This window comes from Hippopotamus amphibius, chromosome 12, assembly GCF_030028045.1.
Source record: "Hippopotamus amphibius kiboko isolate mHipAmp2 chromosome 12, mHipAmp2.hap2, whole genome shotgun sequence".
In the NCBI taxonomy this organism is placed as follows: Eukaryota; Metazoa; Chordata; class Mammalia; order Artiodactyla; family Hippopotamidae; genus Hippopotamus; species Hippopotamus amphibius.
In genome coordinates, this window is record NC_080197.1 from 75,915,918 (window position 1) to 75,928,298 (window position 12,381).

The 12,381-nt window shown below is 46.2% G+C and overlaps 1 protein-coding gene across 3 annotated transcripts in view; it reads left to right on the plus strand.

Moving 5' to 3' along the window:
- VWF (von Willebrand factor) overlaps nucleotides 1-12,381 on the plus strand; it is a 130,755-nt gene that overhangs the window by 10,782 nt on the left and 107,592 nt on the right. For 2 of the 3 annotated variants that reach the window (XM_057702124.1, XM_057702122.1), the window contains 3 exons: nucleotides 145-247; nucleotides 517-725; nucleotides 7,162-7,283. In XM_057702124.1, the coding sequence (XP_057558107.1) occupies nucleotides 145-247; nucleotides 517-725; nucleotides 7,162-7,283 (434 nt within the window). The remainder of the gene's footprint in view (nucleotides 1-144; nucleotides 248-516; nucleotides 726-7,161; nucleotides 7,284-12,381) is intronic. The other variant, XM_057702123.1, reaches the window with a different exon arrangement.

The following is a 12,381-nucleotide window of genomic DNA, read 5'->3' on the forward strand; positions in this document are numbered from 1 at the left end:
TAGGGAGATTTTTGTTGCCCGTTTGTTAAATCTTTGGGGAAAGTTTTCCACTGAGATAAGATTGTTGAGAAGATTGTGAATAAATGTATTCACTTTTTTGGGTGATAATTGCTACCAAGGTTGAATAATTCTTTTGTCTTTCAGGGGACTTCCAAGATGGCAAGAGAGTGAGCCTCTCAGTGTATCTTGGGGAATTTTTCGACATCCATGTGTTTGTCAATGGTACTGTGCTCCAGGGGGACCAGAGGTAAATCAGAGCCCAGAAAGTTAAAATTAGAAGGGGCCCTGAGAATCCCCCTGTACTCACCCCTCATCTTTTGGATTAAGGAGTGGGGCCCAGAGAGAGGAAGTAGATGTGCCCAGAGGAAGTGAGCAGGGTGGGTGAGAGCGTGGTGTCCCGAACCCTGGACTAGGCCCTCAGCCTCTGCAGTGCAGGGTGGGGTTGGGTTTAAAGGTGGCGGGACACCCAGAAAATGGATGAGAAGGCCACTTCCTGAGCTCCTCCTGTCCTTCCAGCGTCTCCATGCCCTATGCCTCCAAAGGGCTGTACCTAGAAACCGAGGCTGGGTACTACAAGCTGTCCAGCGAGGCCTATGGCTTTGTGGCCAGGATTGATGGCAGCGGTAACTTTCAAATCCTGCTGTCGGACAGACACTTCAACAAGACCTGTGGGCTGTGCGGCAACTTTAACATCTTCGCTGAAGATGACTTCAGGACTCAAGAAGGTAAGTTTTTCTGGGACACTGTTCCCTGAAGGCGTGGTTGCGCTGCCCTGCTCACCAACCTTCGCTATGACTCCTCCCCTGGTGTTCCACCCTCTCGTCCCCACCAGCCCCAGGTCCTCACCTCAATTTATCCTGCCAACCTTATCTCTTAGTGTTCTACCTCACTGCCTAGACCCCCTATCAAACCAGATCTTGGGGCTCCTAAGACCTGATTTGGTTCAACTTTGATTTCCTCACATGGTGGATGGTTGATAAATGCTGAATGGTTTGAACAGATCCTCCTGAGCCACTGTGATGGAACTTTGCAGATGAAATCTATAAAGGATGGTCCTAGGAAGTCCCTGGCGGTCCAGTTGTTAAGACTCCGCGCTTCCACTGCAGGGGGCCTAGGTTCAATCCCTGGTTGGGGAACTAAGATCCCACAATCTGCACAGTGTGGCCCCCCTGTCCCCCCCCCCCCAAGAAAAAGAAAAAATAAGGATGGTTCTCTAAACTGTCCAAAAAAGCTAGTTTATGTGTGTTTGTGTGCATGTGTGTATTCATGAGCAACAGGAAGTAATATGGACAATGTGAAAACCACTGCTAATCTTTATTCTTCTGTTAATTTCAATTACATAAATTTTCAAGTAGTTATGCACCTTTGCAAAAGCTGAACGTTTGTGTATAGCTTTTCCTTCTTCTTTATGATTAAGGGGTAAGTGTGTAGAGAGACGGTTGATGATTCCTTTCATTGGACTAGAAAATAGTAAGATCATTTGTTTCTGTCTTCTCCAGCACTGATTTCTTAAACTTTTTATTGTTCAATATGTACACTTGAGGCTATCAATTTTCCTTAAACACTGACTTAGCTGTACCACATCAACTTTGATCGGTAAATATTTTCATTTTCATTTAGTTTAGAATTTTTAGTTTAGAATTTTCTAATTTCCATTCTGAGTTCTTTCTCAACCTATTAAATGTGTTTAAAAATGTTAAATGTTTAGAATTTTAAAAGTTATCTTTTGTAACTAAATTGATTTCTGATTTAAATTAGAAATTTGGGGAGATTTGTTTGTGGCCTCATACATGATCTTTTTTGTAATTGTTCTATGTATGCTCCAACAGAATGTTTTCTGATTGGTGCTGGATTCTGTACCTTTTTGTTGAACCACCTTTTTTAATTGAGTTATTCAAGTCTACTATTTTTTTTTTTTGCTACTTTTTGTCTGCTTCATTTACCCATTACTATACGAATAATGCCACAATGAACGTGAGTGTACAAATAGCTTTTCATGATCCTGCTTTCCATTCTCTTGGGTATATACTCAGAAGTGGAATTGCTGGGTCATATGGCAATTCTTTGAGGAACTGACATACTGTTTTCCACAATGGCTCTACCATTTTACATTTCACCAACAGTGCACAAGGGTTCAAATTTCTCACATCCTCCCCAACACTTATTTTCTGGTTTTTTGATAGTTGCTATCCTAATAAATGTGAGGTGTATTAATATATAGATTTTTGTGTAGACATATGCTTTGATTTCTCTGGGTGAATAATTAGGAGTGGGATTAGTGGGTGGTATGACAAGTGTGTGCTTAACTTTATAAGAAACTGCCGGATTGTTTTACAAAGTGGCTGTATCATTTGCATTTCTACCAGCTATGTATGAGTTCCAGTTGCTTTGAATCCTTGCCACCATTTGGAATTGTCACATTATTATTATTATTGATTTTAATAGATATGTAGTGGTATCATTATATCTCACTATTGTTATTTTAGTGTAACCTAATCTTTTCTGTCTTGTTACTGTGAAGTTTTGTCTCTTTTCATTTATTTTATATTAAATTGTGTTGTTGATGTATTTGGATTTATATTAACCATCTTATTTTGTACTTTCAACTATTATTGCTTTTTGTACGCTACTTCTTTCCATACTACCCTCACTATCCCCCACCTTGTTTGCATAACCACTAAATTTGGCATTATTATCATAGTTATACATAATCAGTGCTTATTTGGATATGCCTTCATGTTTAACAGGCTCTTTGCTCATAATTTCTCCTTGTATGTTACTATTTTTTTGTAGGTTCAATTTCTATTTTTCTAAAAAACATCCCTTAATAGTTCCTTTTCTCAGGGTCTGGTAGTGATAACCAAAACAAACACTCCTTCATTCTTATGTGATACTTTAGCTAGGTATAGAATTCTAGGATATCAGTAATTTCTTGTAGTGCTTTGAGGATGCTGTTCCATTGTTGCTGTGGAGAAGTATGTTGTCAATCTAATTGTCATTTCTTTGCATGTCTTTAGTTTTGTGTATGTCACTTCATTGATTTTCAGTACTCTGAAATTTCACTGTGTTCTTTCTATGTGTGGGTTTTATTTTTATTATCTTGCTTGCAACTTATTGTGACTCCTGAATCTGATGTTCCTACCTTTCATCAGATATAGGAAAATTTCAGTTATTTTCTCTCTTCTTTTATACATATGTTGGATGTTTTTATTCCACATTTTCCTCCTCTTTACCTTACTTCTATTTTTATCCCTCTTTGTTCCTTGGATGTTGTGCTAGTGCTTGCTGATGAGAATCAATCGTGTGCATCTTTTCCAGCTCCACCTTCAGTAATGTCATGTTGGTAGATTGAAATTGGCCATGGTGGGAGTATTTACACCATGGAAATGAGCAAATCCTACAAATCAGGGCTTTGCTACGCCCCCCTCCCCAAGAGCTGGCTTATCAGCACATCACTACTGAGATCTATCTTCTGTTCACTAATTCTCTCTCAGTTCTAATTGACAGATGATGTCTAATCCATCAATTGAGTTTTCTTTTTTATTTTATTGACTATATTTTTAATTTTAAAAGGTAAACCTGGCACTTTTAAAACTCTATTATTTTTCTTATTGTCTTGTCCTTCATCAAGTTTTGATTTCTTCTTTATAACAATAATTTAAAATGCATTTGTTTTATAACCTCTGTAAAAAACTTTATTATCTCAAATTTTTAGACCTCAAATCATGTTATCTTTATGTCTGCTGGTAGAAAGTAGATTGTTGTCTATGTTTCATTATTTTGGATTGTAAGCTCATCTTTAGAAGGGTTTCATGCTAATTTTTCCACATAGAGTGACCGAATCTCACCAAAAAGTATAAATTGGAATCTCAAGGCTACATGAGGACTTTCCCACAACTATAAATTCTCAGAGGAGATGTTTCCCCTCCTATCCAGAGTGCAGAGGAAGAAAATAAACTTCCATATTATTTTCCTGCTTCTCATAATGGATTTTTTTCTTGTCACCTTTCTCTTGGAAGGGGTAGTCCTTCAAGACTTCCAGCTTCACAAAGGGGTCTAAGCCCATCTCCCTACATCATGCATACCCAAGACTCATTTTCTCCCATCTCCATGGAGCTGTTAAAACCCAAGCCCCTTGGTTGGCAAGATTGCCACCGTCACTCTAATGCCCTGTAGTCAGAACATTAAGTTATATTTGCCAGCTCTAAAACTTTCTTTACTTATTTTTGAACTTTCTTTCTTCGATTCCTCCTTTCCTTCTCTTCCTTCTTTTTTGTCCCTTGTAACTCCTTCTATTTTTTTAATGGGATTAAGCACAGATTCAACAGGATATTTGTCCTTTCAGTGGCACAGTTTTCAGATTTTTCTAATCTGCTGTACTGCCAGAAATGGAAGTCCCAGCCCTAAGATGCCTTTTCTTTCCCCAGGCTTTAAGTTTTAAAAAACTAAAAATGGTTTGGGATTAACAGATACACACTACTATATAAAAAATAGATAAACAACAAGGACCTACTGTATAGCACAAGATATATTCAATATCTTGTAATAACCTATAATGGAAAAGAATCTGAAAAAGCATATATATGTATGTATAACTGAATCACCTTGTTGTACACTTGAAACACTGCAAATCAACTATACTTAAATTAAAAAAAAAACCCAACTAACTAGGGACTTCCATGGCGGTCCAGTGGTTAAGACTCCACACTTCCACTGCAAGGGGCGTTGACCTTTGGTTGTGGAACTAAGATCCCACATGCTGCATGGTGTGGCAAAATAAAAACAAAAACAGAAAACAAAACAAAGCAAAACACCTAACAAAAACAAAAAAGAAAACAAAACTAAAAACGGGACCTATGTTACTAGGGAGAAGGTGGTGCTTATTGAGGGGCTCTGGTGATATTTTGGAAATCACCCACAGAGGACTGTGGGTTTTGTTTTTTTGGTTGGCAAAGACTTGAGAGTTAACCTTGCTTCCTGACATCATGGGAGTCTGTTTGGCTGGCTTTAACTCTGGCTCTCAGAGATTTTTTTGTAAGCGAGATGAATTGTAATTCCATCTATTAGACATCCTTATGCCTCACTTCAGAATTAGGCCATAGGGTTTCACTTCCTAAAAGGTCAGGGATGGAAAGAATCAAGAGGTCCTCTAGTCTAACCCATCATTTCACATATGAGGAATCAGGCTCAGAAGATTATGGGATCAGCCCAAGATCGCAAAGTTTGATTGAAGGAGAGCTGAGACCAGACCAGGGATCTTGATTCTCTCTTGGTTTTCCTCACCCAGCACAAAGCCTCTTCTCCGCCTCTTCCTTGAGATGGTGTATTAGAAGCTGGGCAAGCCTGTGTGGTGTGGTGACTAAGAACCCAGAGAACACCTATCACAATGCCTGGCACACAGTAGAAACTCCACAGATTTAAGTGCATTCCCTTTGGCTTCTCCATGTATTAGTTTCCTGTGGCTGCCAACAATTTACCACAAGCTTGGTGGCTTAAAACAACAGAAATTTATTCTCTCACAATTCTAGGAGGCCAGAAGTCCAAAATCAAGGTGATGACAGGACCATACTTCCTCCAGAGGCTCTGGGGAGAATCTGGAGGAAGTATGGTCATCCTTGACTTGTGGCTGCATCATTTTAATCTCTGCTCTCTCTGCACATCACCCTCTCTCTGTGTGTCTCTGTCTGATCTCCCTCTGCCCCCCTCTCTCTCTTTCTTTGTTAGGATTTTTTTTCTTTTTTGATATGGACCATTTTAAAGTTTTTATTGAATTTGTTAGGCTATTGCCTCTGTTTTATGTTTTTTTTCCTTTGTTTTGGCTGTAAGGCATGTGGGGTCTTAGCTTCCTGACCAGGGATCGACCCCACACCCCCTGCATTGGAAGGTGAAGTCCTAACTACTGGACCACCAGGGAAGTCCCTGCCCCTCTCTTTTAAGGAGACGTGTGATTACATTTAGGGCCCACTCAGCAAATCCAAGATAAGCTCCTCCTCTCACAATCCTTTATTCAATCACATGTTTTGCCGTATAATGCTCACAGGTTCTGGGAACTAGGAAGTGAACATATCTTTGGGGGCATTTTTCCTGCTCACCACAGCCCAAAGGCCAACTCACTATACTTCCAACGTCCTGCTTTTCTTTTCTTTTTCCAGGGATAGTTCCTTTCCTATTTCCAAGTGCATGATTTGACCTTGAAGTGTGCTTCACTCTTCCAGACCTGGCTATGCAGAGGGACTGCTTGCCCTGCTGTTCCACTAAGTCCCTTTGCAGTGAAGAGGCAGCAGTGCAATTTGGCACTGACTCGGCACTAGGCCGGGCAGGCCCGGAAGGCCGTCACAGTCTCTTGTGGGTAGCTGATGGGAGCGTGACTGCTATGAGTACCAAGGCACAGATGCTGTGAGAGCACGGGGGATGCAGTGATGGGGATGCTTAGGTCATGCCACATCCTTAACTTCATTCCTCAAAAATATGTCGAGTATCCACCATTTAGCAGCAGATAAGAGTTTAGAGATAAGAGGCACAGCCTGGGCTTTCTCACTTTTTGAGATGACCCACACTCTGTCTAAATAAATCCACTTCTTACCTATCAAAAAAAAAAAAAAAAAAAGAGGCATAGCCCGTGCCATGAATTATGGAGCTCACAATTGAATGAGGGGTGAATATAAGCGAAAAGGATATTGACACAGAAGACGAAAAGGACTTTGATAGAGGGATGGCCAGGGTGCTGAGGAGGCACCCAGCCAGGCTGAGGAGGGAGACAGAGGGTCGAGCTAGTTCAGAAGGGCTTCCTGGAGGAAGTGGTTCCAGGGCTGCATCTCCAAGAATGAGTGGCAATAGTCAGGGTGATAAGGGGGTAGAGAACATTCCACACAGAGGGAGGAAGGCGAGCAAAGGCCTGAGAAGTGCGAGTGGGTGGGCTTGTTCCTCATCTCCTTTCCTGGCATCTTCCTCACTGCGCCCATCTGTCCCGCTGCCCCCCACCAGACGGTGGCCAAGCCAGAGTGCCCGTGCCCTGAGCGTTAATGCTGGGGTACCCCCGCCCCAGATGCCGATGTTGGAATCTAAAGAGAGTTGATTCAGGTGACAACAGACCTAGAGATCTCACTTAGAAGTCCTGGGTCTCATGACTGTGTCTTCATCCTCCTGAAACTATCTCCACAGGGACCTTGACCTCGGACCCCTACGACTTTGCCAACTCCTGGGCCCTGAGCAGTGGGGAACAGCGGTGCCAGCGGGCATCCCCTCCCAGCAGCTCATGCAACGTCTCCTCCGAGCTGCAGAAGGTGGGTCCTCCCAGGCTGGACATGGTCTGGGTGGTGCGGGACTTCTGGAGTCAAGAGCCAGAACGACATCCGGTCGCAGGTCCTCCATCCAGGGGAGGAGTGGGCCCACCGGCTGCTCAGTGTCCCATGGGCCCCGTTCCTGCTGAAAACCAGCTGTGGCTAGAGTCAGGCTGACTCTAATCCTGATACTGTCCTTGGCCTTGAACTCTAGAGATGGGCCTGGTGCAGAATGAATTGGTACAGAGAGTGACTATACTTTTCTGTTTTACATTCCACCCCCCTCTCAGCCCCAAATACCACCATCATCACTTGCCACCTGTCTGAAATTCTGCGGTAGAAAACCATTCCTTTTTAAGGGCCCAATAAGTGGTTGTTATAAAGCACAAGTGAGAGGCAAGGCCGCAAGGTCTCACCAGAGCATCAGCAGGAAGGGGGTTACTTTACATTTGGACAGGGGAGGGAGGAAAGCAGAGGGGAGGGAGGAAAGCTGGAGGGAGGGGAGGGGCAGGACCTGATGCCACCAGCTGGGATGTTGTAATAGTTTCCTGAGGCTGGGGTAGCAAATTATCTCAAACCCAGTGGCTTACAGTGACAGAAATGTATTCTCGCGGTTCTGGAGGCCAGACGTCTGAATTTGGTTTCAAGGTGTCTGCAGGGTGGGCCCCCCCCCGGAGGCGCTAGGGGAGAGTCCCCTCTTGCCCCTTGCAGCTCCTGGCAGCTTGTGGGGCTCCTTGGCTTGTGGCCACATCTCCCCACTCGCTGCCTCTGTGGTCACACGGCCTCCTCGTCTGTGTGCTTCTGTCTGGAGACTCAGAGGAGGTGGTGGCTCCTCCTACCCCTCCCTACATGGCCCTGCTTCTCCCCGTACTTAGCATCTCTTTCCCCTTCGGGGTTACCCTTTGTGATCCCACTTGGAGAGAAGGGGATCTGGGTGGGAGGGAGTGGGCAGGACTGCACCGTCTCCTCCTCCTGCAGGTGGAGATGGCCTTTGTGCTTCTGTGTATGGGGTGTTGGGAGGATGACGCTTTAGGTGGGGAAAGACCTCCCTCAATGGATGACCCCCTCTCTGCCTTTGGGGTCAGGCTGCTGGGCTGAGGGAGGAGGAAGCAGCATGGCCCTGGGATGCAGCTGAGCCCTCGTCAGCACATAGATGTCCTGTCCCGGCTGCGCTGAGATTTACAGTCTGGGGAATGGGTTCCTTGGAGGTGTTGTGAGTCAGGTTCCCTGGAAACGGAGGTTTGTGGGCAGGGGAGGCTCTCGGGGAGTGAGAGAGGCAGGGCTGGGCAGGGGGAGAAGCTGGACACTGTATAGTTACGACTGAGGCCTCAGCTGGTCCTTCAAGGAGCTGTGAAAGCTGGGGTGGCCCCATGGGGCAGGGAGGCCCACACTGGCCCATCGGTCACTGGGTGCAGGCTGCCTCTGGGTGAAGAGGCAGAGCGGCTCCCCTGGACTGAGGGGAGTGCCTGCAGAGTGACTCAGCTGTGAGGCCCCAGCAGCCGACACCCTCAGCTTCTGGTGGGTGAGTCCTTCTGCTCTGAAGGGCATCTATACCGCATCCAACATCCCCCGCTGCTTGTCAGCGTGACCTCCCTGCCTCCCATCCAGGGAGCAACCACGCTGTTCCAACCCACAGTCGTGCAGGGAGAAGGCGGCCCCTGCTTACCCCCAGGGCCACCACCATGATGGGACGTGAAAGGCCAGATAAGCCCCTCGCCTGGACCTGTGTGGTTCTGCAGGGCGATGAGGAAACCAGAGTGGGGTGGGGGGTGTGGGAGGGTTGAGGGGTGCTTACTGGGGGGGGGGGGACGTGACAGGTGGTGGTGGTGGTTAAGGAGCTGCCCTAAGTCACCAGCTAGCATTGCGGAGTCAGAATTCACACCCTGCTCGCCTCCTCTCCCCTCTGCTGTTCTGCCTGCACCATCTCAGGCTGCCCAAGTGATTTCCACCCTTGTGTTTTCCTTCAGGAGTTGGGCTCCATGAATCTTTAAGTTCCTTTCAGCTCTAAAACTCTTGGATTGTGTGTTTCCCTGGATTGGGCTAAGAGATGGTTGATAATAAGTCTCAGTAAATATTCGATGGATGGATGTAAATTAGGTGGTGTAGTTTATCTAGGGATTGGGACACTCCCACAGTCATAACCCCGAATCCTTCATTTGTAGAACAAATCTGCATGTAAGCAGAGAAACTCCAGCCTTCTCCTACTCCAGACGCTAAATAACTAACACACACACACACACACACACACACACACACACACACACACACCCTCCACGTTATCGTGAGAAAGCTTCATTATTAGTTACCCAGTCTTTTTATTTTCACGGAAAAATTTGATCTTCTGCACCTAGGGGTACGTCAGGCCCAGGAACATGCTCTCGGCTCTGCTCAATCCAGCTGCCTAGACAGTAAACACAATTTCCAGTGTATCGAAAAGTACATTCCTAATGCTCCTTCTTCCTGGGCTTCCAGCGTTTCAGTCGTGCTAGGTTTTCCAGCTCGTCCAGAATCTCTGTCACCTGGAACGTAGCCCAGTGCTGGCAAGGGACAGAGGCAGCGTTCTAACCCCGGAGGGGGGGAGGGTATTTTCCTGGGGAAGGGGGTAGTTTCCTCTTCTTTCCAGGAAAACTTTGAAGTAGCGATGCTTGTCCTTGTAGTTCCTTCAGTGTTTCCCATCCCTGGGCCACTTCCTGGCTTTGTAACTCTGGGCAAGACACTTGCCTTCACCAGGCCTCAGCTTCCACATTTGTAACACAGGCATAGGACCAGCCCCTGCTCCGTGGGGCGGCTGTAAGGATAGGAGAACGCGTGTGGAGTGCTTAGCCCCGTGGGGCTCGGCTGTTATTATTATTGTTATTGTTATTATTATTACTGTTGGGTCTATGTTTGCCCCTGCAGGGGCAGCACTTTGAGAGCAGGAGTGGGAGAAGCAGGCCAAGCACACGAGGTGCTTTAAGCATAAGATCAAAATTCATTCTTTCGTTCCTCTCTCCTTCCAGATATAACTCCGATCTTTTGCGGGGGGGAGCTGAGCACAGCCTGGGGTTAGAAGGAAAGCAAGGTGCCTAAACACACGGACATGGAGGCGTGGGAAAGTGCAAATGCCAGCTTTTCTTCTGGAGCTGCTTGTACCCCAGGCGAATTTCAGATTCAGGGTACTCCAGGAGCTCCGTGTGGCGAGGACAGGGGCGGGGAAGGGATTTTATCATCTCTTTCTTTTATTTCCAAACGTACACTTCCATAGTTGGCTGGTGGTTCGCAGTCTCCTGCCCTTTTCAGTGTTCTCTAGGCAGGCGTAGGATTGCAGGGTTGTTGTGAAGGGTGGGAAGAGGGGAGGTTAGTTTGTGAGCTGGGCGCGGGGCACTGTAGGTACCTCTGATACCAAGGATGTGGGCTTTGTCTCACGTTATTTGGCAAACACAGGCAAAGGACAAAGGAATACTCTCGTATACAAAGGAATACTCTCATTTACCCCGAAGAAGTGGGAGGTGAAGACAGGATTTTCAAATGGGGAACCTGATACAAGGACCGGGTAGAGGAGGGAGCCGGGCACTTTGTCTCCAGGAGACAAAGAGGGCGGGGGCGGGGGAAGTGGGGCGAGAACCCAGAGAGGCCTCCTTTGTCTCCCAGGTGTCTTTGGAGGCTCCAGCTGTACACTCGCTACTCACTTTGTCTCCTGGGTGCCTTAAAGTTCTTACTAACCAGTGTCCTGGGAGCAGCTTAAGAAATTGGTTACCAAGTTCTTAGTGCTGGGCCAAGGCCCCCAAACACTCAGACCTCCCAAGGCACAAGCTCCTTCTAGCTCCGGACTCCTGTTTCAGGTTGTTTACCTGAGAAGAGAGGCGGGGCTTCGTCTCAGCCAGTCAGGCTGTGTTTGCCCACGAGCGGGGCGTCCTCATTGGCTGGGAAACACAAAGACATCTCCTGGGAGGTGATTAATGTGATCTCTGGAATTGTCCACAGCCTGCTTAGTCCCGCGAGACTCCTGGGTTCAGAAGTCCGGACTGGTAAATGGCATTATTTACAAAGATTTGCCATTGTGGCTTCAAGAGCCGTATGCAGTGGCAAGATGTTCCGTGGGGCAGACGGTACTGACTGAAAAGCTCTCCTTGAGCCGCCAGAATCTATTCTCCCACTTCTTTGGAGCTTTCTGTCTCTGTAAGGTGGCAACAAGGAGTCAGCTTATTCTGAGAGCCAGGTCATATTACTCATACCCGGGGGATGAATGTTTCCTTGTTATGCCAACAAAACCCGGAGCTTCTCTACTGGGACAGATAATGGCTTGTTTGCACGCAGATTTGAAGTTTTATTCAGCTTTTCAGAGGGCAGGACTGCTGGAGGCTGGGACTTAGGGTGCAGACCTAGTAAGGAAAAGCTACAAGCTATAGATGCTCAAATAGTTGGTGTTAATTTGCTGGTAGCTCTACTACACAAGGAATGTTTTAGAAAGACCCTTAGGTCACTTAAAAAAAAATTAAATTCTGTCAGTCTGGGGAATGTCAGCAAGGGCTGAACCTTATACAGGGATCTTGTTTTTGTCCTGCAGTCCCATCTGCAGCATGAAGCCCATGGCTGCAGGAGGCTGGATGTGGGTTGCAGCTGGTCCATGCAATGCTCTTTCTAATTAGCAAAAAGGCACCTCTTTCTGATGATGCTTTACCATCACCTGCTGGGAAATCAGCGTAGTAAACATTACAAATGTACCTAGAACACACGTGCATCTGTATGATGTCTGTCATGGGAACGGTAGCCTTTGGTGTGCTGCCACCACCCTGTCTGACCTGCAGAACTATACTCAGTGGCCATGACCTGGGCCTCGCTTCCACTGGGAGGTGTAGTCGATGCAGCCCTGCTCCTCCTTAGGATCACCTTCTTCAGAGTGGAGAGCCATCTCCTGCTTCTGTCACTGGCATCTGAATATGAGGCTACTCATGTTACCGAACTCCAGTTTTTAAAGGGAAAAAGGGGAAGAATTTTCAGTGAATCATTGAGATAGAGGGTCAGATTCATTGCCGTCTCCTACTGGGTGCAGGCTTGTCGACTCCTTGTGATCTTTCTCTGAGATGCTATATTGTTCACACAGTTTGTTCGGGAGATTACT